Here is a 27,019-nt window from a genome sequence, read left to right as displayed (position 1 = left end):
AGCTTCCCGAAGCCAGGGCGCTTCTGCCCTTGCACTGTTCTCTCATGTCGGCGTTGTTGTGACTCAGGCCCCTGAATATACACAGCTCTGGGCAGCCGCCACCCAGGCAAAAAGCGGCCGTGGACGCAATGGAGGGGCTTTAGTTGTGACCGAGGTCGAAGATGGCCATCGGGTATTGGTTACTGTCGCGACCGCCGTCTGCCCGTGGTAGGGCTGGTGACTGTCGCGCCTTCGCGCTTACAATAAAGCCGCACCGGATTCGCCGAACCAATGCGATACGCTGCTGCCGCATTCATGTAAACCCGCTTTGGGGGCAGCGCGCCCTTTTTGTCAAGTGGGTGTTCCCCAGTTTCCTAGGTTAGCGAAAAATACCACCGAACGAATCTGCCTAATCGCGGAGGAGAAAATGTCTGTTTGGAACACCGCTTTCAGGAGAGGACATGCAGTGCGCGCAAGCTGAGACCATACAAATATCCCACGCCAACACCCTCCCGGGCTCCAAAGAAACGTGAAAAGGAATGAAGGGGTGACGTGCAGAAGAGGGGCATACTTTGCTGTACGCCTTACCCACAAAGACCCTCTGCACCCCCCCCCCCCCCCCCCCGACAGTCATCCAGCTAAAGCAGGCGTTTCGCCCAATAAGCAGAACCATCGTTTTCTTTAGAACCACCACCGCTTACACGTGGTTCTGCTTACGCATACAAAGATCGTCTTTTCCCTTTTGGGCCTTCATCGTGCCAGTCACCCATCAATGTCCGGCGGTCCCTCTTTTTTTGCGCACTCCATGCTTCCCCGGCCATACCGTGACGAGTCAATCTACTCTGCTGAGAACGACTCAGCCGGGCAATTATTCTCTGTGTGGCGACATGCCACACACAAAGGGACACAACGCACGCCTTTGGCGTCCCGTGGGCTGAGCTTACCCGAAGGCGCCATCGCTTTTGGAGCTCCACCCCTCCGCAATTATCCTGACCTGGGCGCTTCGTTTTGTGTAAGCACCAATGCGTCAGGACAGGCATTCAGTCGTGAATGTTTTTAATAGTAGCACGTCCGAAGGTTATGCCCCTTTGTTCACAGGCGACGTACCAGGCATAACAGGCAGCACGGCGCTGGCCGGGAAAATTTCGGGGGGGGCTTGAGCCCGGTTAGCCCCCCCCTGGCTACGCCACTGCACATCATCAGTCAGCTCATCGTCGCGTAGAGCCAGGGGGTCCACGCCACCGCAACGAGGGACTTTAGTAAAGTACCTGTCCCGGTCGATGCCCGAAAGGCACTGAGCGTATTCGCTTAGCCTCATCGTTTGCTGCACATGCAGAAACACTCACAAAGTAACTTGCGGTAACTACAAACAAACCACGGCATATGCTCCTCCAACGCGTACGTACTACATCGCACGCGCAACCGGCTCCGCAGAAAACCAACACCACAAACGTGGAGATCGGCCTCGCAGCACCGCAGCGGCCCCGTGCGGCCAAATGGCAGTGCATACTATGTATACAAAACATATATAATTTATACAAATATGAGAGAAGTCGCTATCACTACAGTACGTCGTGGAGAGCCGGGCTGATAGGGCTCCTCTCTACCGCTGTACGCGCTCCAGGAACAACATTATGCAACATGTTTTTGGTGATCATACAGGTACATGTAAAGGCCTACATCTGGGGACAATTTCAGAGAAATCTAAGGTGCGTTTTTTTATATTAGCGTCTGTTTTTCTTTAGTTCTTTTTTGAAACTTGAGTGCCCGTTGCATTCTAACCGTATTCTATACAATTATAATATTCAATGTGTTTGTGTGTTGCCCACAGCATGATGTCGAGCGGACTGCAATGCTCTCAGCGATTCGAAAGCTGGCAGCCCCACACAGCACTCTGGACCACATCGTCTTTCCAAGGGGACATTGGATGCTGCGAAGAGACGTGTCACGCCTTGTCCTAAGCTTCCTTGAGGAGACGGAGCTGGCAAACTTGTAGTAAAAGGACACTACCTTTGGCTAATTAGGAGGAGCTTGGGCGGAGCCATTGCCGGCATATCCAGCCAGGCTAACACCGCCTGATCCCACAACAACAACCACCACCACCACCACCACCACCATTCAGAAATGTAAGGAGCACACTAGTGTGAAATTTTAAGGTTGTGACTTGAGTACTTTTCGTAATATTTAAGGCTCAAAGATGTAAAAAAATGGTCTCTGAGCTGAATTTGACTATTTAGGGTGAAAAATGTATATTCTTGTTAGCAACAAAAATTTCTTTAGAGAAATGTACAGCAAGCGGAAATTGAGCATAAAATTTACAAATTGCCCGTTATGAATATTTTTGTGCATAGACGTCACTAAATTTGACCGAGACGCACGGGCAGGTAGCGGCGGGGGTCCACGTTGTCTCGTTCCAATTTTTTTTACCGTTACGCAAAAAAAATTCAGGGAAAATATTGGTGAATCTGGAAATTATAATAGTAAGGGAATTCTATAAAAATTTTCAAGGAAATTGAAGAGGTCGACCAGGCACCCTTTGTTTTATCTTATCTGAATGCACCCAAGATACATGCATGCGGGTGAACGCGAGACCACTAAAACATGTATAAGTAACAGCCTGTAGCAAACGCAGATATTGTTAGCGCAGTCGACTTGAAGCGTGACGAGTGTAAACTTATTTCATCAACTGCACATGCATCTGCGACACCTGCTCCCTGGTGGCAGCACGTACTGGGCCTTCCTGTGAACCTTAGCTACGGTGCTTCGCTGGATTACGGTGGCTAGCCACCATATCCTGGTTACCGAATTTGTCTGTGCGCCGCCACTATAGGATGGCGTTAAGAAAAGCTTTTCTGACCGGCTGCGACGGAAGTGAAAGCCGATGAAAACAGCATGGAGGAAAGATGGAAACAGGCTTTCAGGAAGATGGCGGCGATCGAGTAAAGTTCATCTCGGCTCGCTCTGGGGCCTGGGCGCTTTGTGGCGTTCTCTGAAACGTCACGAAAATATGGAAGGAAAACGGTAGGGATAAATGCCAGCTTTAGGAATTTATTTCTTAGGAAACGAGGCATTGTCGGGCGTTGAACAAAAGCCGAAAGAGCTACAAAACGCGTGATTTTTAAACAAAAAGTGTCCCTTTAGTGTCCCTTTAAGGTGTTCGGGTTCTAGTCGGGGGTTGCATTAATCCATGTTGCCCTCGCCGACCGGTCCGCGAGCCATTTCCAGTGATTCGGATGCTTGTTGAGCAAAGTGGCCTCCCATGGTGCCGAAACGCACATTTGAAGCATTTGAAGTGGTTCAAATATCCCTCTTGCATCACCTTCTTTTGCTAGCATCTAGATGGCGCCACCTAAACCTACAACTTCTTTTTCTTTATTGCTTGCGCGTCGCATTTGGAGTATTTTTACTACATATTTGATTATATTACAATAATTATTTACAATTTCTTATATGGCATATATTTTGAAACGCAGATGCAAGGAGAAAATTTTGCGAACACTTGATTTCAGCTCGACAGGTGCCGACACTGTCTCGTGTGTCATTCAATAGTGTGTGTGACGTCGATCTTAGCAGCTGCAGTAAAAATGCCATTTGTGCTTACTATTGCTGCAATTGCTACGTGTGTGCTGAGTGTGGCGAATTTTGGAGCATTCGCCGAAGACGACAGCAGCCACCGTACTTGTTCTGCAAATACAGTGGCTACTGGACGTGACATGTCATCGGGTGAGAATTGGAAGGATGCCTGTTCCATCTACGATTTCGATGCTGAGGACATCACTGGCACGAACGTCTCCTTGAGGAAATACGCTGGCCACGTCGTGATGATAGTGAACGTTGCCTCTCGTTGTGGTTTCACCGACAGTAACTACCGGCAATTGCAGGAACTGCATGACAAGTACGCTTCACACGACCCACCTCTTAGCATCCTGGCGTTCCCTTGCAATCAGTTCGGAAGTCAGGAACCCGGGAGCAACGCGGAAATCGCGGGCTTCTGCAAATCGACGTATAATGTCAAGTTTGACATGTTCGGCAAGGTAGCTGTGAATGGAGACGGCGCGCACCCTCTTTGGAAGTTCTTGAAAGAGCGGCAAGGCGGCACCTTGGGCGACAGCATCAAGTGGAACTTCACGAAGTTCCTTGTGAACAGGAATGGACAACCCGTTGGGAGATATGCACCAACGACAGAGCCTAATGCGATCGAAGAAGACATCAAGAAACTCCTCGCTGGTGCTTCGCGTCTTTGAGCTGCCATTCGAACAAAAGACTGCTGGTGCTCATTGCACCCTTTTTCCTACTTAATCTATCGAAGTAAATTGCTTATTTTGATTTGTTTTGGTGAATTTGTTTGTCGTATATCGCATGCGTACTGCAGAATTAATTAAACTTGTGCACATTTTTGAAATGCCATGCTCGAAAAGGGAACCAAATTAATGCTTAACCCTCAACGTTTCTTAGTCAATTAAGGAGTGTTGTGAGGAAACTTTGCTACGTTTTTCTCGCTGATATAGGTGCCTATCGTTCCGATATAATAACAATATATGGCCGATGGTAGTGTAAAAAATTACACAATGTGTCAGTGGCGCAGCCAAAAGGAAACAAAGCCTGCACCCAAACAATATCTTAGTCATTATAAAGCCGAAGGATTTAGTTGTTGCGTCCACTATAATATCTACATAGAAATGCCAGTGCAAACCGGACGCCGACGACTATTATTTCGTAAAAAATGCCAATTCGCGCACAGAATTACGAAAAAGAAAAGCCGTCTCGTTTTTATAGCAAATGCTATTTTTTGTCAACCAACTCACACTTTTGTTATTTTAGTTTTTACATTTGAACATATCGATGTGGGGTGCAAATACCATGGGCAAAAATAAAGGAGGGGAGGGGCCGAAAGAAGAGGTGGGGCAGCCCTCAGAAATTTTCGGAGGATGGTCTGACACCGGAACCTTTCCTGCGTGGCCGGAACACCCTTCTTGGCTACGCCCCTGCAGTATGGTGTATCCTGCCCAGAGTGTTTTTTAGTCGTGTCAGTTCCAACAACGAAAGCCCCAGGGTTTCCAGGGCTGCCTCTACGACGAGACACATCAGAGCCTGGAGGAAAGATTGATTGTTTGATTGATTGTGGGGGTTTAACGCGCCGACGCAACGCAGGCGATGAGGCGCGCCGTAGTGGAGGGCTCCGGATTAATTTTGACCACCTGGGGATCTTTAACGTGCGCCGAAATCTCGCACACACGGGCGTTTTTGCTTTTCGCCTCCATCAGAAAAGCGGCCGCCGCGGCCGGGAATCGAACCCGCGACCTCGTGCTCAGCAGCGCAACGCCTTAGCCACTGAGCCACCGCGGCGGGTCTGGAGGAAAGAGTACTTTCCTGGAGGAAAGGATATTTTCCTGTGTTTTGGAGACGTCACTGATTGGTTTGGGTGGGCAGGGACACAGGAAGCAAACTGCATAGCTATAACAGCTTCGAAATATTGTGTCTGTGCTCCTTTAAAAGTGCAGGCGGGACTGCAGGGTGGCTAAACTCCCGATTTCACTTTTTTTTAATGCAAAAGTATAAAAAGTCTCATTGAGCGAACGAGTCGGCGATGCTTGTAGCTTGTACAACGCGCCTAAATTCCCACTGGCTGCTACGCGTCAGCGACGAAACGGAGCGCGCGCTCCGTTTCGTTGCCTACGTTTAGGCAACGCCTGCGTAGTGCTTTCTTGGGACGCCTTAGCCTGAGCATGCCCAGAGCCATGTGGGTATGCGGCCTTCCGTCGGCTGCTCCCCTCGATAAAAGCGCTGGCGTAGCCGGTTTTGTTTCAGCACGCGCCGCGCCGGCCTTCACACTACGCCCGCCACTGCAGCTCCTGCACAGAACAGGGCTCCTGTCACCCAGAGGCGCAGCGGTCACTTGCGAGCCGGGGCGTCTGCGCTGCGGCGTTCAATTAAACGCCCCTGCTTTCGCATTCACCATTCATAGAAAGTGCTAAGGGGTCATCTGAGTTTCTAATGCAACAGCTGGAGCATCACTGGGTGACTTATTAAATATCTGACGTTCCCGCTGTGATCGAACGCCGTGCACTGTTCACCGGCGCAAGTGATCCCGCGGATTCTCATGCCACTTGTCACGTTGGAGCGGGGTGGGATGTTCCTTGCGCCACGACACAAAACTCGGGCAGTGGAAGTTTTGACATTGGCGCCATCTGCTTTTAAAGCGGGCAGTGAAACATCGACCAGTTTTTTTGTTTTTTTCGTAATATCACTTTTTCGCCAATTGGCCTTTGCTTCCTCGTATGGTTCAGGAGCCATCTTAGGAAATTATGAAGCACGCACCCACGAATCACGTAGGCTCCATTTTGCGCCGGGTACAGGACACGCCCACTCTGGGGTACTGGCAACACTGCCTCTCCGACACCTCCAAACATGGAGGAAAAAAAAGCTTAGGAGAGGCCCTGACGTCACACCCAGCGCAGCCGGAAACGCCATTTCTGTAAGTCGAATGGCGGACCATTGGCCCTCCATGCCATTGGCGGACTCTTTTTGCCTCTCTCTCTCGGTGCACCTTCTCCGCCTCCTCCGTCCTGTATCGCCTCTCTTGTCGTCTGCATCTGCCAGCGCCGAGCCGGCGGAAATCAGCTGATAGGCAGGTAGAAGGCCGTTTTGCAGCGCGTGACCGTGAACCTAAACGCGCGGTTACACTGTTACACGTCTTCAGTGTGGCCGCAGCAGGTTTGCGAAGCGGCTCGCTCTAACAATGCCGCAATGCTCGGTGCCAGGCTGCAAGTCGCGATCGGTACCCAAGGAATTGGGCGTCAATTTCCACCGGTTAGTGCATCATTCCGCTGACAAGTATTGCTGTACATTGGTGTGCATTCATCCTTTGTTTGCAATCGCCACCGTTTATAGGTTCCCAAGCGATGGCGAACGCTGCAAACAGTGGGCGAACGCCGTGCGGCTACCGGACTGGAAAGTGCCCAAGTTTGCGTTGCAGTTTCACTGGCAATCCCAGAGATGACTAGTCAATTAAACGGCCGTTCTATATATATAGATAAGCAGTACTTCATGCAGATTTCACGCTAAAAAATTGTGGAATGTTTTTACCGTTGTTCGCGTGCCTTCGATAGAATTTTTTGCGCAGGAGGAGGAGGAGGAGGAGGAGGCAAAAACGTTTTATTGAGTAAAAAAAAATGAGAGGGTGGGTGGCGACAATAAACTTTTTTTCGCCAAGTTTCAACTTGTCTCAGTGTCAATAAATTCAAGGTGATATCAGTTGAAAACGTTCATACACTAACCTCGCAGTATGAAGCGTTGAAAAGCGAAATCCAGAGCGAGACCACAAAAAGATCCAGATTCCAGATCCAGCACTCTTCCAGTCAACAGACGGACACCTACTAAGGTAATAGGACGATGGAATTATATCAACTGGGAATCTACCTTGTAACAGCTGCAAAAGCACTGCCGCGCATTGCCGGCCTAGCAAACTATATATTGCAGCGGCGATAACCAAAAAATTGAGTTGCGAATCGTTCGGTTGCAAGTCGCCTACGTACTGCACACCGTGTATCACTTCCCGAAAATCTACCTGACGGGTGTCCGCGCGTACGACGGGACGGCGCGTTCACGATATCTGCACTTCAATAGGCGCGTCGTGATCGCGACCGGAGCAATAGCTTGACGCGGTACAAGGTGCACTTGCGAGTAGAAATTAAATGACATATTCACATCGGCGCAGCTGTCGCAACTCGCAGCATCCTTTTCGAGTTCCGCAAGACCACAGCGCAGCAAAGCGAAGCAGCAATCTTCGCAATCGGACGACAAGGCAGGTGCTGCCTTTCCTCCATGACTGGCGAACGGCGGGCGGGCTGTTGCTAGGACGCCGTTGCTAACGCGACTTCCAATGGCCGCCGAAAACACGTGACTTCCTCCACACTTTTGCCAATGCGCGGGGATAGCTGGGGGCCTCTCCTAAGCTTTTCTTTCCTCCATGCCTCCAAAGGTCTGCTTATCTTTAAATTAGGCACATAAAGCACTACGCGGCAACAGTGCACGGTTTTAAACACGTGCCATTTTAAGGTGCGAGGCAGGATAGGATGTACGGGCTCGGTAATTCACCTTTCGTTTTTTTGTTTGCGGTCCTCGGAGAGGCATTTACAGTTTCGAGTTCCAGCCCTCTTACAGGAGCAACTGCGACGCATGCGGGGTCGTTTTTTGGGCCTGTTATAAGGTGTCGACAACCCCCCAGTCAGGCAGTTTCGGGCCCATTTCCTCCCCCTTCCCCCACCCCAAGAACCTCAGGGCAAAGCGGGGAGACATGGACACACGTGAATTTTCACTGAAAGCAAAAGGATACCACCGCTCATTATCACGTCTACATGTCCTCCGAAACTGATCTTCAGCTAAGCTCATCGCGTGAGGGTAAAGGGAAATGATCGATTTGAGGAGGAGAAGAATAAACATTTATTGAGCGTAAGTGCTGATGGCAGGGCACTCTGGAGGGCATTCGTATTCCGGGATACCCAGGCTGCGACTTGCCGTCCAGGCCCTCTTGACCAGTTCTTGCTGGTGTCCAAGGTCCGGATCGACCAGACGAGCCATCCACTGCTCAAAAGTTGGGAAGGGGATTGGGGGTAGGTTTGGAGTTTGTTGGCACTCCCATACCTGGTGGTACAGGGTGCCCGGCGTCGGACAGAAATTGCAAAGGGAGGTATACTGAGTCGGGTAGATGGAATGGAGGAGGGTGCTGTGGGGATAAGAATTCGTCTGCAATTACCGAAGAGTGGTGGCTTCTTCTCTGGTTAACCGAGGATGAGGTGGTGGGAATTTTCTTCTGCCGAGCCTATAATGTTCCAGGACGTCTGAATAGCGGAGAAAGAACACCATGTTCAGAGTGCCCACAGTTTTACGCGCACGGAAAGATTCGATATGTAACCGACAAAGTATACTTCTGTAAAATCTGCGCGCAAAGCACTTAATTCGGTTTCAGTCCATCGCAGATGTTCTTCAGAAAGATGCGGGGTCGTATTCACAAAGGACGCTAGTTACGTCCTCAAAAATTAAGGATACCGGGCCTTCTGTTAGGCTTTCTGTGCCTTTACGCCGGTCCCCCAGGCAACTTGTATCTTTCTTGTTGTCTGAAATAAATTTCTACATTCTGCACATAACAAAGGCTGCACACCCTAAGCCGCATTAAAGTAATTTTGTAAATCCGGTTGCTGATCTTCGCTTTTTTACAATTAAGGCTCCAATCTTCACAAAAAAGGCAAATCAAGCATTCAGGTGCAGCAGAAACCGTTGCGATTGTTCCAGTGGCACGGGAGGAGGGGGGGGGGGGGGGAGTTGGAGAGGGTGCTTATGCGTATAAATTTTGGCGAGGGAAGGAGCTTCTTCGTCTTCTCGTGTCGTTTTCCCTTTCGTTGCGTCATCCTCTTCTTTTCGCGCAAGAGAGAATAAACGTTTATTTAAATCAACAGGGGGGATTGTACTGAAGCTTGAAGGAGGCGTCCTCAGTCCAGGATGCCTTGAGCGCGGGCAGCATCGACAGCCCTTTGAGCCAGCCGAAGCTGGTCGTCCAGGCCGGTGCTTGCCAAGGCGCTCTCCCAAAGCTCGACAGTAGAAAGTTGCAGATTGGGGGGAATCAGTGGGGATGGTCACACCCTCCGACCATATGGCGTAGCGTTCCGGGTTCTCCGCAAAATTGGCAAAGCGGGGAGTTAAAAAGGTGGAGCCGGATAGGATGGGGGAATGAATTCGTCTGGAGAGCACGTAAATGACGTTCGTGCTCTCGGGGTAGATATTTGTGTGTGTGTGTGTGTGTGTGTGTGCGTGTGTGTGTGTGTGGTGGGGGAGGGGCGAGTGTCTGCTGCGACAGCCTGCGTGAACTCGGCGTAAGAGGTCAAGGGCTGCATGCACTCGGGTTCGCCAACGCTGCTCTCGGCGCCCGCTCGGTGGGTCAATTCTCGAGCGATGGCGTCCGCCGCCTCGTTTCCAGGGATATCGTGATGTGCCGGAGCCCATACAATCCTGACTAGCCTCTTCGGGGGCTGCTGCTGGATGATGCGGAGCGTTGTTGTGTGCAGGCGTCCCCTAGCGAAATTCCGACAAGCCTGCTGCGAGTCAATAGTGACAATGATCGCTGCATTAGTTTGTACGACGCCGTGACGGCGAGGGCGATGGCCATTTCCCCCGCCTGTGTAGTATTGTCGCCGGCAAGAGAGAGGCTGCAACGGTACTTGTTTTCAACGATTACGGTGGATACCGTTGCGGTCCTACCCGGATAAGACGCCGCGTCCGTATACGCCGGTGTTGGTTGATTGCCATAGATCTTGTATATGGCTTTTGCTCTGGCTTCGGGGTGCACGGGGTGCATATTACGGGGCAGGGGGTATACTGTGATGTTATTACGGACTTCGTGCGGTAGGTTTCCCGTGAGTGCAGGCGGGTGGTCGAGCGGAGCCGAGAGCCTCAGGCGTGAAAGGCTCGCCTTCCCTCTTTGGTTGGTGAGCTTTTTAAAACCAGTACGCACCATACCTACTTGAATCTTTATCGACGTCTATTCTTCGAAAACAGTTAGATAAGAGTGAAACATAGAAGGAAGGAAGCACTACTCTCTCTAGAATACGGGTTGCGAAACATTTTTTTAGAAGGGGAGGGGGAGGGGGGAGTTCTGGAAATAAGAAAAGGCAAAGAAAGATCTGGAACGAAGTACGGGTGACATCGCATGTGCCAGAGAAGTTCGTGCTAACCGACGGCATGCGAGCCAAGTAAGTGCTTCACCTGTCGAATGGATTTTCTTCGCATTCAGTTTCCTTTGAAACGGGCGGTCATGAAAACTCTGTCCTAGCTTTCTATATATATAAAATCACACATAAAAAACCAAGGAAGCACACCCCGAAAACACGTCCCCTCTTGTGTGGCTTTCGCAACAGCATGATAGCAAGTCGATGGAATTGCGAACAAATCGTGCCCGTCGTTTTCTCACGAGGCACTGAGGATTCATGTGAGCTCAAGTCGTCAAAATCTAGTTACTTTCATCGCCCGAAGCAAGAACAAAGCCCACGGCTTCGCCGTAACGCAGTAGAGAGTCATTACACGCTGGAACAGCCTGCAATGTTTTACCAGGTTTTATTAACGGTTCCAAACTTCCGATTTCTTTTCAGCGCCCTCAAGTCAGCGTACTGATTGCCCTTTTTCGGCCGCTCCCCCGAGTGCGTCAATAGAATTTTACCGCGTCATACAATGGCGCAGAGAGCGGGTAATTTGAAATTAGTCCCTTTAAACACTAGTTCCTGGGTGATGGCAACGACGTTCACGGTCGATTAAAACTGTAGAGAGGTATCACTGCCAAATGTTTCGAATAAAGCAAACTTATCGATTGTCTCCAGGGTTCCTTTTACGCTTGTACAAAAAGTGAGCACTCTAAAGCCAGTCTAACCTCACAGACGTCTGTGGGCAATATGGACCGAAGAAATAAATGAATAATATACAATACTTCTTGCCAAAGAAACACTTTAATTGAAGTGGTGCTATACAAAGAGGGTCGAAATTATTTTTGGCTAACCACATTTCCTTATAACCATGTTTGACGATCGCTGTGATTCTCAAGTTTTCCAAATGAAATTTAAGGTACCAAAACGTTGGTATGTTAGTAACGTATTCTAGCTGCATGTATATACAGAAAAAAAATGGAAAGAACGTTGTAATTTGGGAAAAGGTCACTTGTGGGGTGAATGAATTGCTCATGGGCAGTGTATCGAATGGCTCTATATGCTGTAAAATGTGTATTCCTGTTATGTTTGTAGCTCTTGTAGTGCATACTACGATACTGCAATAATGAATAAGTGAAGCTACTAATGCATTGCATAATAGTATATTAACTTCGGTTCAGATCAGATTAAGTCGACTTCAGTGCCGGCAATCGCGGCATTCTTGTAGGTCTCTTCGGCGCCTTCGGTCACCTGGATATATGCTAGTCAACGGCCAACAGCATCGAAGGCACTTGTGCGGCTCCGACGTGGAGGTCCTCTAGAACTCTCACACTTCCTTGGACCCTGGCGAAATCGTGATGAGGCAGTGCTGGGAACAAAAACTCTGCTTACTTTTCTTGCGGAAACAGGGCTAGAAGAGGCTCTGCGAACCCTCTGAGCATGTACACTTTATGTATGTGTGCATCCCCCCTCCCCCTCCCCTTTCTTTTTTCCCTTATTCTCTCTCTCTATTTTCCCCTGTCACCTCACTGTATTCACCCTCACCTGGAGTAGCAAGCCAACGTTAGTGGGGCTGACCTCTTCATATTTCATTAAAGGTTCTCTCTCTCTCTCTCTCTCTCTCTCTCTCTCTCTCTCTCTCTCTCTCTCTATATATATATATATATATATATATATATATATATATATATATATATATATATATATATATATATATATATATATATATATATATATATATATATATATATATATATATATATATATAAACCCCCGCTTTAAAGTCGAGAGAGAAGCCGCTGTGGGGATAGCGTAATTGGTTAACGCACCGCACCGGTTATGCGGAGATGTGGGTTCGAGTCCCGCTCCCGGAAAACGGCGGATTTTTTCTCGACTTATATTTTCGCTTATTTATCAATGAATCAAAGAAACGTGACAAGCACACGTCATTCGGCCCTATTATATATTTCGAAAAAAGCCGAATAGCACTGGCAATGACGACTGCAACCTTGATATGTATCTTTACCGAGTCCCTCGTCCCGTATCTCTCTGTTCTGCTACATGCATTACGAGGCACTGGCTCCAGCAGTTCGGATATGCCAATTGCTAACCCCGACCTCCGACCACGTTCTACGTGGCGGCCGCTGGGAAAGAAGACGTTCTACGTCTCCCGCGGTAGTCGAGGGGCGGCGCTAGTTGACCGGCCTCAGAGCTCTTGTAAATATAAACCCCCGCTTTAAAGTCGAGAGAGAAGCCGCTGTGGGGATAGCGTAATTGGTTAACGCACCGCACCGGTTATGCGGAGATGTGGGTTCGAGTCCCGCTCCCGGGAAACGGCGGATTTTTTCTCGACTTATATTTTCGCTTATTTATCAATGAATCAAAGAAACGTGACAAGCACACGTCATTCGGCCCTATTATATATTTCGAAAAAAGCCGAATAGCACTGGCAATGACGACTGCAACCTTGATATATATATATATATATATACAGAAAGAAATGCCGGCAGTCTACAACGCCAAAGAAGGCATAGGGGAATGGTTAGACTATTTTTTACCGTTAGTGACGTTACATTATTTTTTTTATTAATTACGTGAGAAAGAAAGAAAAACACGCGCCCAGAGTGGGGACCGAACCCACGCCTTTCCTCTGGGCGCGTGGTTTTCTTTCTTTCTTTCTCACGTAATTAATAAAAAAAATAATGTAACGTCACTAACGGTAAAAAATAGTCTAACCATTCCCCTATCCCTTCTTTGGCATTGTAGACTGCCGGCATTTCTTTCTGTATTTCCTAACGAGCCCCTCATTTACAAGCCCTATATATATATATATATATATATATATATATATATATATATATATATATATATATATATATATATCGGTCACCTGGGCTAGCGAAGTGTGGCTGTGCTGAGCAGCGTTGCCTTCCACTGCTCCTCGTTCGTAATTTGGAATGAAATGGGGTGCTCTTTAAGAGTTTGTTGGGGTTTATCTTCGCAATATCAAACCACATGTAATAGGGGACATTGGTTAGAGTGCAGCTCGGGATAGTAGAGTGATAGGAGGGGCAGCGTTTGGAAAGGTGGATGTTTGAAGTTGGCGCCATACTACAGCGGGGCGGCAGGCGAGGGAGGGGTTGGGTGGTTGAAAGCGAGCTCTGGACAGTCGGTAGTGACCAAGCGCTGATCGGTAAGTCGTGAAGCGGTCGGTCTCTATGGAAGAACCGTCCTTGATTAAAAAAAAAACCGTTTCTCAATCGTGGACTGATACCAACTGCCAATGAAACCGAAACAAAGGTACTCTTCCGGTTCATTTCATGTTAAAGTTCTTAACTCTCCCAGAGATTTTGCGGATTCAACAAACCCGTTTTGTTCTGAGTCGAGGTAAACCTATAGTTGGTCTTCACATCTTCAATAAATCAATTGGTCTTGAACGAATAAATAAATTCATCTTGATGAATAAATAAATTGGTCTTGATGTTTTTTTTTGTATACTATTTGTGCTTTTGTTGTATTCGTGAAGAATCAGTACTCGTCCAATCGATTACTAAATATTTTAATACCTGGTTTATTTGGGCCGACACCTAGTTTGTATAGCATGATTAAATGAAATCCATTTGAACCGCTTTGCTATGTATAGGTATAACAGACTAGTAGGAATTAAACAAAGCATTCTAAAAGAAACCAGAACAGCCTCATTGTTTGTAAAAACAAGTTTCTCAAGAATTCAGGAATACATTCACTTTCTCACGCCGGCGCAATGCGGCTGAAAAGAATGTAGTTTCAATGCAGATCCGTCACATATCGGCTTCTGAGGCGGGACGGGTCGTAAGGCTCTTTCCGGAAGACCCTTTCCTTGCCCATGTTGTCTTCGCGCATTTGTCACCACCTGTAGCTTGGAAGAAACGCTGGTTGACCGTTGCCGGCACCCTTTGATGCCAAGGGAATTGAGTCGCCACTCGGCCAGTGTCGATTTACAGGGTCGACAACGCAAAAAAGAAATGCCCAAAATGACCGCGGCGGACGCCAGTTTCATTTTGGCTGTAGCATATATCAGGTGACTGCAATGCTTTCCGTGAGACGCCGCGGCAAAACGGATTTCCTTCGGCCACGCCTAAAACACAGGCGCGCCTTCCTCTTTGGTGGCTGACTAAACGAGCTGCTGCATGCGAGGCCGTCTTTTGCGTATTCCGCTCCATGCGTGAGTAGGTCTAACGTAGCCAGGATTTTATTTCCGGCCGGGGAAGGTGATTCCTCATCGTAGACGCATGTAGGATCAAGCCTGACATTTTGGTAAGAGTTGGTGGGAGGAGTCCGGCATTTATTACTAATAACTTCGGCACGTAAAAACCCAATCCGTAATGTTGCCCACGGCATGCCTAGGTGGGTTATTGAATACCCATTTGGTTCCACCACTGGCCGGAGGATACGCAGGGAGTCCGGTCGCTGCCCAACAAGTTGCCTATTGAATCGAGAAGCTCACGATACGCACGTACAGTAAAAGCTCGTTAATTCGAACTCGAAGGGGACCATAAGATTGTTCGAATGAAGCGAAGTTCGAATTAGCGGGCGGGCGCTAGAATGAATGGAAATCGCGACACACTTCGCAGGCAGAACACAAAGAAGCCACCTTTGGACTCATTATCGCGAATCAGGCGCTACTACACGTTTTTGGCAGGTGATTTCTCAAGTAATGTTTCGTAAATAATAATGGCACGCGCTGGAGAACCCGCGGCGTCCTCTGTAGACACGAAATAAGCTGTTGCAATAGCGTAGCGCGCGCGCCACGCTGTTGTTTTTCTGTTTTGTTTTAAATATCTTGTAAATTTGGTTTGGTTTTGATTTGAAACACATTGTCATCAATCATGGGCCGACTTCTCCTGCCAGAAGCGATGGAAACCAAGGGATCACAGTTCGAATTAACCGTTCTGGATACCGACGCGTTCGAATTATCGGGAGTTTTCCCCCATTGAAATATACAGGGCTGTGCCGGGACCAGGGCGTGAGTTTGAATTAACGAGAAATTCGAATTAACCGAGTTAGAATTAACGAGCTTTTACTGTATACTTGCATAAAGGCTTTCCTCTCTCGCTCAGTGAGAGGCGCCTGCTTAGCACGGGATCGCGAGTTTGATTCCCTGCCTACGCCCCTGTTGCGACGTTCGGTCAGTGCTCACTAACAAGGAAATGAACTCAGTTCTTTCGGATAGGAAGGAATCAAGTTGACAGACAAATATAGTCACCAGCCACTAGTTATTGTGGGCTGTGCTCGTGACGTGGCTACTGCGTGAACCGAGTGATCGGTTCGCAACGAGCCACGTTGGTCAATCGTGTCAGAGAGAAATAAACGTTTCTTTTCTAGGAAGACTAGCTAGGAGTTGGTCCCTGCCGATCCGAGGTGGTGGGTCTCCTCAGTCATGGAAACAAAACAAAAAATTGAATCCCATTGAAAAAAATTTAGCGGGCGGGATACGATTGTTTGTAATTCATCAGATTATTTTTGTCGGCTTATGATCAGTTTCTTTTTGTTGATATTTTTGTTAGCCTATTTATTCTTTTCCGCGGTTACGGTCACGGCCAAAGTGAACGAGCAGAGCGACCAGAGCAGCAGACGACATCGAAGTTATCCTCTTGCGGCACGCGAGGGCGCCACCGACTCGGAGGCGCTGAGAGGAGCGCGGGTACTCCGGGGAACGGGCCTGGCGCCGCGCGCGCACGTTGCGCGCGCCTGTCATCAGCGCTTCACAATACGCGGAGTAGCAGCCCCGGCGTAATGTAACAGTGCGGCAGCGGTGGGAGAAAGCCGGCACTGCGCCACTCGAGGGCGACAGGCCACAAACCGCGCTGTGCTGCGCTTTCTCGACCTTTGAGGGCCGCTCCCGGGGGAGCGAGATTTTACTACAGCCAACACTGCTCGTGCTCTAGGAAATGCTGACGTAACCGAAGTCATCAGTATTGTCCCGTGCTCTTGAAGTCGGAAATGAAATGATCTTTGTTGTTGGGGGGTCCCAAAATGCCCTAAAGCGTACACTACAGCTCTAAAGCTAAGCTACTTTCTCCCGCAGCCCCCGCTTTAGCGAGGGGATTGTAGAACTCCCCCCGAAATAAAATCCTGGCTACGCCACTGACTTGAGTAGGATCCTGGTCTTTCATATAGACCGGTCCTAGTTACAAACACGTTTAAGCAGAAATTGGTTCATTACCACCACAAAGCGCCGAAGCCAAACGAAAGAATAAAGATGTGGATATTTACTTCGCCCTCATTCAGTCGTGAACCAGCGCTAGTTATAACTGACCGTGTAACTAGCTCCCGCAATAGAACCCTTGCTCAATTTAGTTTCTCTTGCCTCGCTTTCAGATATAATAAATTGGCGCGGCCTATGGAATAACGAATTAACGGGAATTGAGTGAAAGTAAAAAAAAAAGCGATGTGTGCCATAACGCGGTTCGTTCCAGCGTGAATTGTGTCAGGGCAATTCTCTCATTGTTTTGTCACGCAAATAAAGCATTAAATAATAATGAGCAGAGAAGCTAGAATTTTACACCTAAAAATGGGTGACTGCGACGGGAAAGTTCCATCACCGAAATAAAAAAAAAAATAAAGTTAAACGCTGCCTAATCACACTGGACTTCCAGTTGTAAATGTGACACTATTAACACCTTTTCTGTTAGCATAGCGTATTCTTTGCCCGCTGACCCAGTTTAGCAATTACTTGGAGCTTCCACTTTATTTCTTGTTGTACATGGGCCGAGTACTTTTTCATAAGTGGTTCATTTATTCAAACACCGCATGCGGCGTTCGTTTCGAATTTAAAGGCGCCGTCGCTGTCCAGCCACGGGACTTACTGGGCTTTTATAGTTGTACCGTACCGGAAAAGATGGTTCGAGGAAAACTGCATTTCGAAATTACTGTTAAATTGCCGCGCTGTCTCTTCGGAGCTTATCGCAGTGATGGTCGCAAGAGTGTTCGCAGTACACGCGCCCAGGTGTCCCAAACGGGAGGGCGATCCCGAGGTTCGTAGCGCGGGGGTTCGGAGCGGAAGGGTGGTGAACCTCGGCGCGGCGAGCTCCTCTTTCTTCCCAGGCCGAGACCTTGGGCGCTTTTAGCCGCCCGGTCTTGGCCAGGGCCCAGCGGCGCTGTCTCCAAGCGGCCTCACGTGGCCGATCGATGCGGGGGCTTCCCTTCCGCGGGCTAATTGAGCAGGGCAATCCTTCGGCGCCAGCACGTGCTCCGGAATGTTAGGGAAAGTTGGAAAAGGCGAGCCACGAGAGAAGCCCTCCTCGCCGCCGGGAGAGGCGGCCCCGCCCCGAGGAGCGTCACGCGCGCGTCAGAGGAGCGCCCTGTCCCGGCCAATGGGAGCGCCGCAAAGTGACGACACCGCGGCGGTGCACTCCGGTCGCCGTGCGCGCCGCGAAAAAGTGCGGCTCACTATAAATGCAGCGCGTGGCCTGCGCTGGGCGAACCGTTTCATACGGCTAGGTCGCGAACGCCAGCTAACCTTGAGTGTTCTGTGCGGAGAGTGCGGACTTGTGCGCGCGGCAAATTCGAGGACCGAGCGCATCGTCGGGTGCGCGCCCGGCGAGGGCAGTGTGTGGAGTGGTCACTGGCCAGCGCCCCCCGGGTCACGACGGCTTCTCCGCTGCGGAAAAGCTTTGACTTTGAGCACTGCGTGCAACTGTCGCCATGTTACGCATCGTCCGGCATGGACTCGCCCCATCTGTATGAGTCGGCGAGCAGCGAGGACCTGAAGCATCCGTCGCGACAGCCGCCGCCGCTGGTGCTGAGCGCTGCGCCGGGCGCGCGGCCGCAGCTTGGCGCCTTCGACTTGGGCTCGGACGGCTGCGTGCCGGACCTGGCCGAACTGAACACGCCCGAGTTGTCGTTCGACCTGCAGGGCTTCATCGCCGACTCGTCTTCTTCGGCGCACTCGTCGAGCAGCCTCGAGGAAACGCTGTTCACGGACCTGCTGACCGAGCAGCAGAAGCGCTACGGTGGCCAGGCCTTCTCCATGCCCCACCAGGGCGGGCCCCTGAACGAGCACCGGTACGGCGCTGAGGCGGGGCTCGGCATCAAGCAAGAACCGCTGGATCAGGCCGAGTACTCGAGCTGCCGCGAGCAGCCCTACGGCCGCGGCCTGCTCGCCTTCCCGGGCCTGCACGGCGGGGCCCCCGCGGCGGCGCCCACCCTGCGGCCCGTGGCCGTCTTCTCGTCGGGCCAGCCGCATGGGCTCGCGCCGCCCCAGGGCCCGCTGGGCCTGCCGCCCCCGCCCCCGCACGCCCAGCCGCAGGGCGCCCAGCTGCACGGCGGCCTCGGCGTTCCCCCGACGCACCACAACGGCGGCGGGCCCCTGCGGCCGCTGGGCGCGCCGGCCAAGCCCCAGCCGCACCGCAGCTCGGCAGGCAAGAAGCTGCTCGACAAGGGATCCGACGAGTACCGGCGGAGGCGCGAGCGGAACAACATCGCGGTGCGCAAGTCTCGCGAGAAGGCCAAGCAGCGCTCGCGCGACACCGAGCGCAAGGTGTCCGAGCTGAACCGCGAGAACGACTCTCTGCGCAAGAAGGTGGAGCTGCTCACCAAGGAGCTGGCCGTGCTCAAGTCGCTGCTCACCAACGTGGGCGTGCCGCCGGAGAACGTCGACTCCGAGATCGCGCGCTCGCTCCAGGGCTACTAGGCGGCGCCCCCCGCGGCGGGCCGCCCCGTGTCTAGTCAGCTGTACAAAGGGGCCCCCGGGCCTGGACTCGCCGGCGCCGGCTCGCGGCGGACCCCCAGTGCGTACCCACCCCTCCCCCCTCATTCAGACTGCCGTCTTGCGTTGAGTACTGTTGCACCGTTTATTTTTTTAAGAAAAATCAATATTAAAGTCCATTTTCCGTTCATCGAAGCGCTGGCCCCCGTGTGTGTGTCACTCGCCCGCCGCTCGGAGCCCCGGCCTCAGGGCATACGAGCGGCGGCGGCGTGCGCCAGACACGACGCCTGCTGGCGCGCGCCAGCTGCGACTCGCGGCAGCTGCGCCTGTTCCCAGTGGACTTGTCGCTGTGTCTTGCGGAGGACTCGCGGAGGAGGAACCTGTCACCCACCCCAGCGGGCCACCCACACCCCCTGCACGTGGGGTTGTTGGGGGCCTGTTGGTGTGGTGCAGGGAGTTCTTCCTCCGCCGTCTGAAGCAAGGCAACGCGTGGTCAAACAAGTGTTTGCATCTTGACGGACGCGGCGCAGTGAAAGGCTCCCAGACGTGCTCAGTATGCTGCAGACGAACTGGTTGCCGTTCCCGTTGCTGGTCGGTCTGCGTCTTGACAGGGCTGGGAAGGGCTCCTTCATACCCATTGCCTAGCTAGGGGTCCAGGTAGATGTGGTCGCACACGAAGCTGTGGCGAGTCGCGCCAAAATGACCGAAATTCGGCATCTGTGGCAGTGAAGAAAATTGGCACCTCTCGTCGGGATAGCTAGCAGGCATCAATTGCAAAGCATGTGGGGCATTGATTTATTCTGCCTAGCGCTACAATGGCGCGCGCTAAGGTTTAACGTTGCTTATCTGCTCCCAGCAAAGCTCACTAAAAGACCTTTTTCCCCTTAATCGGGCGTTTACCAAGGTAGCATAGTGGTAGTGTCCGCAGGGGCCTCTGTTACAGATTAGCTATTTTGTTTGCTTTGCTTGCAATTGCAATAGATTATGGCGTGAGAGTTGCGCTTCCGTAAGTTCAACCAAAATTCGCGCGCCAGTACTTTGGTTAACTGCTATTAATGTAGGCTTTCGTCAGTTCCACAACCCTGGGATCCCCTGAAGTCTCGAGTGAGTGGTTGTCATTCTCGACGAGTGTTCCGTGAAACCGTGGCACCGGAAAGGAATCGTAGTGAGCCCTGAGAAGCCAGGTAAGTAGGAAGGCGTGGTGAGGAGCAACGCACATGTGGGCCCAATGTGAAGGCCGCCGCTTATCGCGCGGGGTCAGCGCAGGGCAGCAGCGTTGCCCGAGCGACGGCGTCCCCGACGCTGCCCATGGCAACGGCGCAGCTGTCCCCGAGGATACACTGTTTCAGTGACTAGCAGTGCTGCGATCGCTTCTCGGGCTCCCGCTGCCCCATCGATCCGCACGCATCCTCTTCCGCGGACGGCCGCGGGCTGGCGTCACCAGCGCGCCCCAGGGGCTGCAGCCCGCTGCTCGGCGGCGCACGTGGTCTCCAGCCCCCGGTCTTCGACTCTGCGCACCTCTTAGCTCGGCTGGAGGGACAGTTACCTGCACTCTGGGCGGATCACTTGTTCCACCCCAATGCACTAGATTGTCCCATCCGTGCAGTCAACTGCGAAATTTCGACGAATGACGACGCCGATATTATGATTTGTCTCGAAACTTTGCTGTGGCATCGCGCAATGCAAGCTTGACGTGCTGCATTGCGCAGTGCTCCAGCGCAGACCACGATCGTGAGTCAAACGGCGTGCCCGTTGCTGTCATGCGTCCAATTGGCTTTGTTGGTGGCGTTGATCACTGGAGTGGAGCTGAACTACAGGATTGCATTGGAGTGCAGCGTCCTCTGGCTGGGGGGCCCCTGTCAGTTTTCTCGCACGGGTAAAGCAGCTTGCAATAAGGGTCCCGGCGTCGCTATGACCCGAATAACAAGGTGGGATGGGGTTGAGGCTCCTGCGAGGTGCTTCGTCCTCGAGAGTTGCGGATCAATCGAGGCTAGCCGGGGGTTCTTTAACGCTACAGGGGCGTGTTGCTGCTTTTTGAATACACCAGAAAAACGGTCGCCGCGGCCGAGAATCGAGCCCACCACCTCGCGTTCAGCAGCGGTCCGCCTTAGCCGCTAAGTTATGCTATGAGGTTTTAAAAGGGGGGAAGGGGGGGGGGGGGTAGATGGCTGAAAAGGGCCCGAGACCGCATGTGTGTAGAACGTATTGGTCCTATTCACGGTGTGCAAGAGACGAACTGTCGGGCACATTCCCCAGAAGTAAAAAAGCAACTGGTGCAGGATAGTGCTCGCGAGCATTGACACGAGAAGGTCTTTTTCGGCAGGGAACCTCATTTCTGACTGCCTTTTATCCGGTGGCAAGATAGTTATTGTGTGCGCCGATAACAACACCGCCTTGCTGAGGCCTCCTTTTCTGAATGGAAGATACTCCTCTGCGTGGTCGTTTTTCTGCTAGGGCTTATTTTGCCCCTTCAAGCAGTACATTACACGTGTCGAAGTATACGCACAAGGAGTATGCTATTACGTCGAGCTTTGGCAGCCGCCTTCATAGGCAATCTCGCGTATTGAAAACGAGCCAGACCACCTGGCCCGACACTCGTACAGCAGTAAAGCCAAGGTTGAACGTCCCGACTGTGGCACGCGTCGGAGGTGCACACCGCGTCCCACGATAAGAAATGTGGGGCAATTATGATGATCGCCACTCACGAAGTAATGTTTTGGCTCAGATGCACGTTCACACGGAAGAGAGAGCTATGGTCTCTCGCACGCTGTCACGAACGAAGGAGAGATAGCTCTATTAAATGTTTCGGGTCCGAGTCGTGGCAATTGGCGACTGAAGCGGACAACTTTTCAGAGAGAGAGAGAGAGGTAAAATTTATTTCTAGTGAGGCAGGCGCGCCAGGTACTCCTGGTGCCTAGCGGTGGTGAGGAGCTCGGGTGATGAACTCTCGATCATCTCAAGCCACGTCGTGGGAGTCTTGGGTAAGAGGCGCGGGGGTAAAAAGGGGCATGTGGCGTGGTACAGCCGGGCAGCTTGGTAGCGGATATACTATATGGGATAGATGTAGTGGAGGGCGTGTCTTCCGGGGAGGAAATGGGTTTGTCGCAATAATCTGGCTAGGGGTGGAGGGAGAGATGTGTGTGTGTGTGTGGGGGGGAGGGGGGGGAGGGTAGTTCTAGCCGCTGCAGGTGTGTGGTGACGTCGTTATAGGTAAGCAAAGGTTCGTGGGTGTTTCGTGCCCCCTGCTGTGGAACGTCTACGCCTGGTGCTCGGTAAATGAGTGCTTGAGCAGCCAGGTGCAGACTTTTCGGAGGTCCGAGGTGAAGTGCGATCAAGAGAAAACTGTGTGAGACAGCGGTAAGGTGCGGTCCCGTATGCGCTGCTTACGAGGAAACGGCGGTGATTGAAGCCGCGATGAGAGAGAAAGTGTTTATTAAAATGGAAATATTTACAAGGCGAAGCTTTGCCTCTCGACAGAGGGCAAAGGTCTCGCCGGGGGAAAAAGTGGTTTAAAAAAAAAAAAAAGGGCAATGGAAAATTAAATAACAGGCTATAAAAGGCTATGCACAGACTATCGCTTAACGCTGCCCCGTTTCGAAGAATATTCTCTAGCGCTGTGCCCCTCTCCTTGCCTCGCTCTTCTGCGAAATTATTCTGCACAAGATGCTGAAAACTGCCACGCTCCGCGCCCCAGCGGGGCAGGGGAGCAGCAATGTGGCGCAGCCCGCTTTACAGCTGCACTCGTGAGAGCGCGGGGCGTAACTCCCACGCGGGCCGCGGAACGGAAAGAGCGCAGAGGCAGGGATGGAGCCTGGGATGGCCCAAAAGTCGTCCAAGGACTCCGCTGTAAACCAAACCCGCTCCCTTCCCTGCGATCGCCGCGTGTATCGGGTTTCGGCAAGCACTCGCCCCGCTCGAAAAGTCGAGCAGCGAGGCTGTGGCGGTCGTCATGGCTCGATCATCTTACATCGACGAGAGCCTCGCCTGCAAAGAGCACTGCATCAGGTCACCACTTTGGGGCCTGTAAGATGTGCACGCATGTTTTGCTGGAGGATAAGTGCTGGTACCTGAAACAGATCGACCCCCCCCCCCCCCCCCCCTTCGTCAAACGAGCTTCTTCTCAGCAAACCGACATAGTTCTAACAAGTTTTGTGAAAATGTTTACCGTCTGTTTCCATCTGTTTAATTGTGGAAGATTTTCTCGACCAGTAATCGACCCTCTTCTGTGTCTCCGGGCCCGTTTCGGATGCCGCGGGATCTTACATTCCACCCTCGGGCAGTTCAAAAATAGAAATTTCCAGCCACGTTATCCATATGGAAGATGCAAAGTGGATAACAGGGGCCCCGTATTTCGTGAATTATCGAACCGAGCAATTTCTCAGCATTTCTATAAAATCCGCAACGCCATTTAGCGACCTTTTGTACTGTTTCCGACAAGGGATGCTTTACCTGCATGTTTTGTGAGAAATAATGCATCCATATTTCACAAAACTATACGTTTCACAGCTTATTTTCGTTTTCTTTCTTCCATTTATTCATTCATTTATTTATTTTAGGTGCGAAGCATCTCATGGTCGGGGCTATGTCCCTCCCTTGTTGTTGTTGTTGCGCCGTCCACACCCCCACTGAGCATGCTCGGCTTGCTGAACGCCCGGTGGTGTCTTGCCCTTTAATGGCTCCTGGAGCGACAGTGTTGCCGGTGTCTTCCTGGGCCGGCACGAGACGAGCACGCTTCACGCGCCTTCGACGTTTCATCGTCGTCGGCAGCGGCGTGCGTCGGCGAGTCTCGGCGGGCCGTGATTACAAGCAGCCCGCAACCATCCGGGGAACGTGCATCGACCTCATCTTCAGCAACTTTAGGGTTCATCCACTACAACAGCCCTTGACTTAACATTTCACAGACCATAAGGCGGTCACAATCAAAGCGGAACGCAAACCACAGCTCGACGTCACCTACGTTGAACATGATGATGATAATGCTTAAATAAAGACAAACTCATACCACGTACAACGTCTCTCTTTCTCTCTCTTTAATGCCTCTCCACTCTAACACCCCCCACCCACCTCCAATAAAATTACACCATGCATCTTCCCGTAGGGGAACCCTGAGTAGTATGCGAAACAGCCATGGGGTCAACGCAATTTCCCATTTCGTAGTTCAGGTAAGTGAAAAGTGTGGTAGTTACAATGGAAACCAAAGGGTAAATATAACAGTAGCTACGTACCTCAACCTCACGGAAACGACGAACTTAAAACTAATGCGCACTTGAATCGACCCCATGCCTGCTTCGCATACTACTCAGGGTTCCCCTACGGGAAGATGGTGTAATTTTTATTTATTTAGCGCACTTAGCCACATCGCTAACCCAAAATTTCAATGAGCGGTATTCACGCATGGAACAGGAAAGAAAAAATGCGTTGGTCCTGCCATCATTTGTTCCGGTTACTTTCCAGATTCTCGCTTTTTATAAGCTCATGTCGGTGGCGCAAGTGCCTCATACTGAGTACAAGGTAAAGTGCTAGATAATTTACAAAAAAAGGGTACTTTTTTTTAATGCGCATATGCAAACGGAGAGAACTGTGAAGAACGAGAGACACAAGATTTTTATTCTAACGGAATTGAATGGCCAGGGCATGCATCGTGCGGCCTGGAACAAGAATATATGTGCGTATAGAGAACTTTGATGCGTGATTTATTTCTGAATCGTGCCAATTAGTTATTGGACGACTACGGTGGAGTCCGGGCAAGAAGATGGAGGTGCGTCACTATAGTGAAGAAGGCGGTGGTTGGTTGATCCAACACAAATGTTACGTGTGTCGCAAGTTGGGATCGTAGCGTCACAGAGGGGTTTTATGATGGTGTGTGAGCGAGCTTCGCCGTGAGTAGGGGCTTTGGAGGAGGGGGGGATGTCAGGGGGGAGGCAGTGTAGCGATCGAGTTACTCGAGGACAGGACCAGTGTGTGTGGTGGATGTGGGAGTGACCGCCGCATACCTGACAGAAAGGCCTAATCGGTGTGGGGTATCGGAATTGAAGGGCCGGGGGGGATCTGCCCAGTGAGTGACCTGCGCTCTGCAGTTTCTACGTTCGGACACGTGCTTCATACGTCCAAAGTTGGTGTGCCATGTGACGCTGTTCCTCCCTCCTCGCACTTGAGGAAAATGGAATCTCTCCGCCCTGCGACTGCAGTGAAGTTGGCTGTTGTCCTCGCTGGGCAGGAGGCAGAGCTTGTTCGGATTTGAACAGTAGAGTGAACCAGTGGCGCGATCTCCCCGCAGAGAGGCCCCGACCATTCGAACCAAGACACCGCGGAAAGCAGAGCTATGCTACGGGAAGATTGCTTTGCGGCGTGGCGTGTTGATTAAAATGTGTTCCGGTCACTCCTTGGACTACAGCTTGCTGCTTCGTTTACGTTTCATTTGCGGCAGGTGGCACACGATTTCTTTCGAAATACTGCACAGGAGCCTGTGCGGCAATTCGCATGGCACGAAAAGAAACAGATAGTTCGTGTTTCGAGCCGTGCAAAACCTTTCAGGCCACCTGCAGATGGCCGATTTGTTAAATGTCTTATACAACCGCAGGACTCCAATGCGAAAAACTTAAGACCACGAATACCTAAAAACAAATCAAAAGTAATGACATTACATCTGCCCATAGCTTTATTTTTAACTGCCACCGAGATCGCAGTTGTGTGGGGTGCGCCTGTTTTAAGCAGACCCCTGCTCAAACCTCCATGGCTTTTTTTTTTTTTCTAAATTTACTCCCCGCCTCTCCAGTCATCCACGGAGGAGTCCAATTGTCTGAGACAACTACTATGCATATATGAAAGTAATTCATACACGGGTAGTGTGGAAGAGTCATTGTACCTCTGTCGGCTCCATTAGTTCTGTGGGAAACATATTGGATTCAACCACCAAGAAGGACGACAGCATGCTTACGCTGTACCAATCTAATTCCGTTCTCCTGATTTTGCCTTGGGATGGAGAGCGCAACCGCCCTCGCCACAGGCATACCCCAGGTTCTGCACGCTACTTGCACCCAAAGTGTGATCCACAGTTCCCGCGACGCCTTAGTGGAACAAGCAGTCATATTACACCGAGTGTGTTTGCGCTGTTTGTGCAAGCTTGCACAAGCTTTCACAGGTTGTGTGAAATAAATCTATCATTTTGCTTCGCGTGCGGTTCAGTAAATAGAGTTGGAGATTGTACCCCTTGCAAGTCTCGTTAAGAATAACGCACCATGTTTTTATGTTAGTCCTTCCTCCTTTCACTCTGTTTTCCAGTAATGAACAAGTGAAAAAGAACGTCTACGGCGCACCGCGTGCGCTCTCATACCCCCGCGCGGTACGGATCTCCCTGGCGGGTGTCTCGTCAAGATGAGGTTCTGCTCAGACGTCTTCGCCTGGGAGTCGCCCTCACGCTGACTGTGACGAGGTCCTGGCCACCTCAATACCATGCCGCGTTTTAACTCCACAAGCCCCTTTTGCCCCGCTCCTGCTGACCAGGCTACAGCAGAGCATTTGGTGCGGAGTTGTCCTGCCCTGCGAAGCCTACGCGCTGTGCACATCGCCACCTGCGGCCCGCGCCCCGGACGGACGTCCGCGAGATTTCATGGCGTGGATACAAGGTCCACATCATGGCCCCCTGCTTCGATTCCTTCGGGAA

At 51.2% G+C, this 27,019-nt stretch overlaps 1 protein-coding gene and 1 pseudogene across 1 annotated transcript; both read left to right on the top strand.

The window, feature by feature from the left end:
• The first annotated feature begins 3,505 nt into the window (after positions 1-3,505).
• LOC144155415 (glutathione peroxidase pseudogene) lies at positions 3,506-4,310 on the top strand (annotated as a pseudogene).
• A 13,811-nt stretch (positions 4,311-18,121) lies between these two features.
• LOC144155414 (uncharacterized) lies at positions 18,122-19,551 on the top strand. Its single transcript, XM_077686817.1, has one exon. It carries the CDS (start codon positions 18,373-18,375, stop codon positions 19,339-19,341), a length of 969 nt encoding a protein of 322 aa, XP_077542943.1. The 5' UTR covers positions 18,122-18,372; the 3' UTR covers positions 19,342-19,551.
• The last annotated feature ends 7,468 nt before the right edge of the window (positions 19,552-27,019 follow it).

Source organism: Haemaphysalis longicornis, unplaced genomic scaffold, assembly GCF_048455015.1.
Source record: "Haemaphysalis longicornis isolate Haplotype H1 unplaced genomic scaffold, Haemaphysalis longicornis Haplotype H1 scaffold_1, whole genome shotgun sequence".
Taxonomy (NCBI): domain Eukaryota; kingdom Metazoa; phylum Arthropoda; class Arachnida; order Ixodida; family Ixodidae; genus Haemaphysalis; species Haemaphysalis longicornis.
Note: the sequence above shows the minus strand (reverse complement) of the source record. Positions and strands in the feature narration are given on the sequence as shown.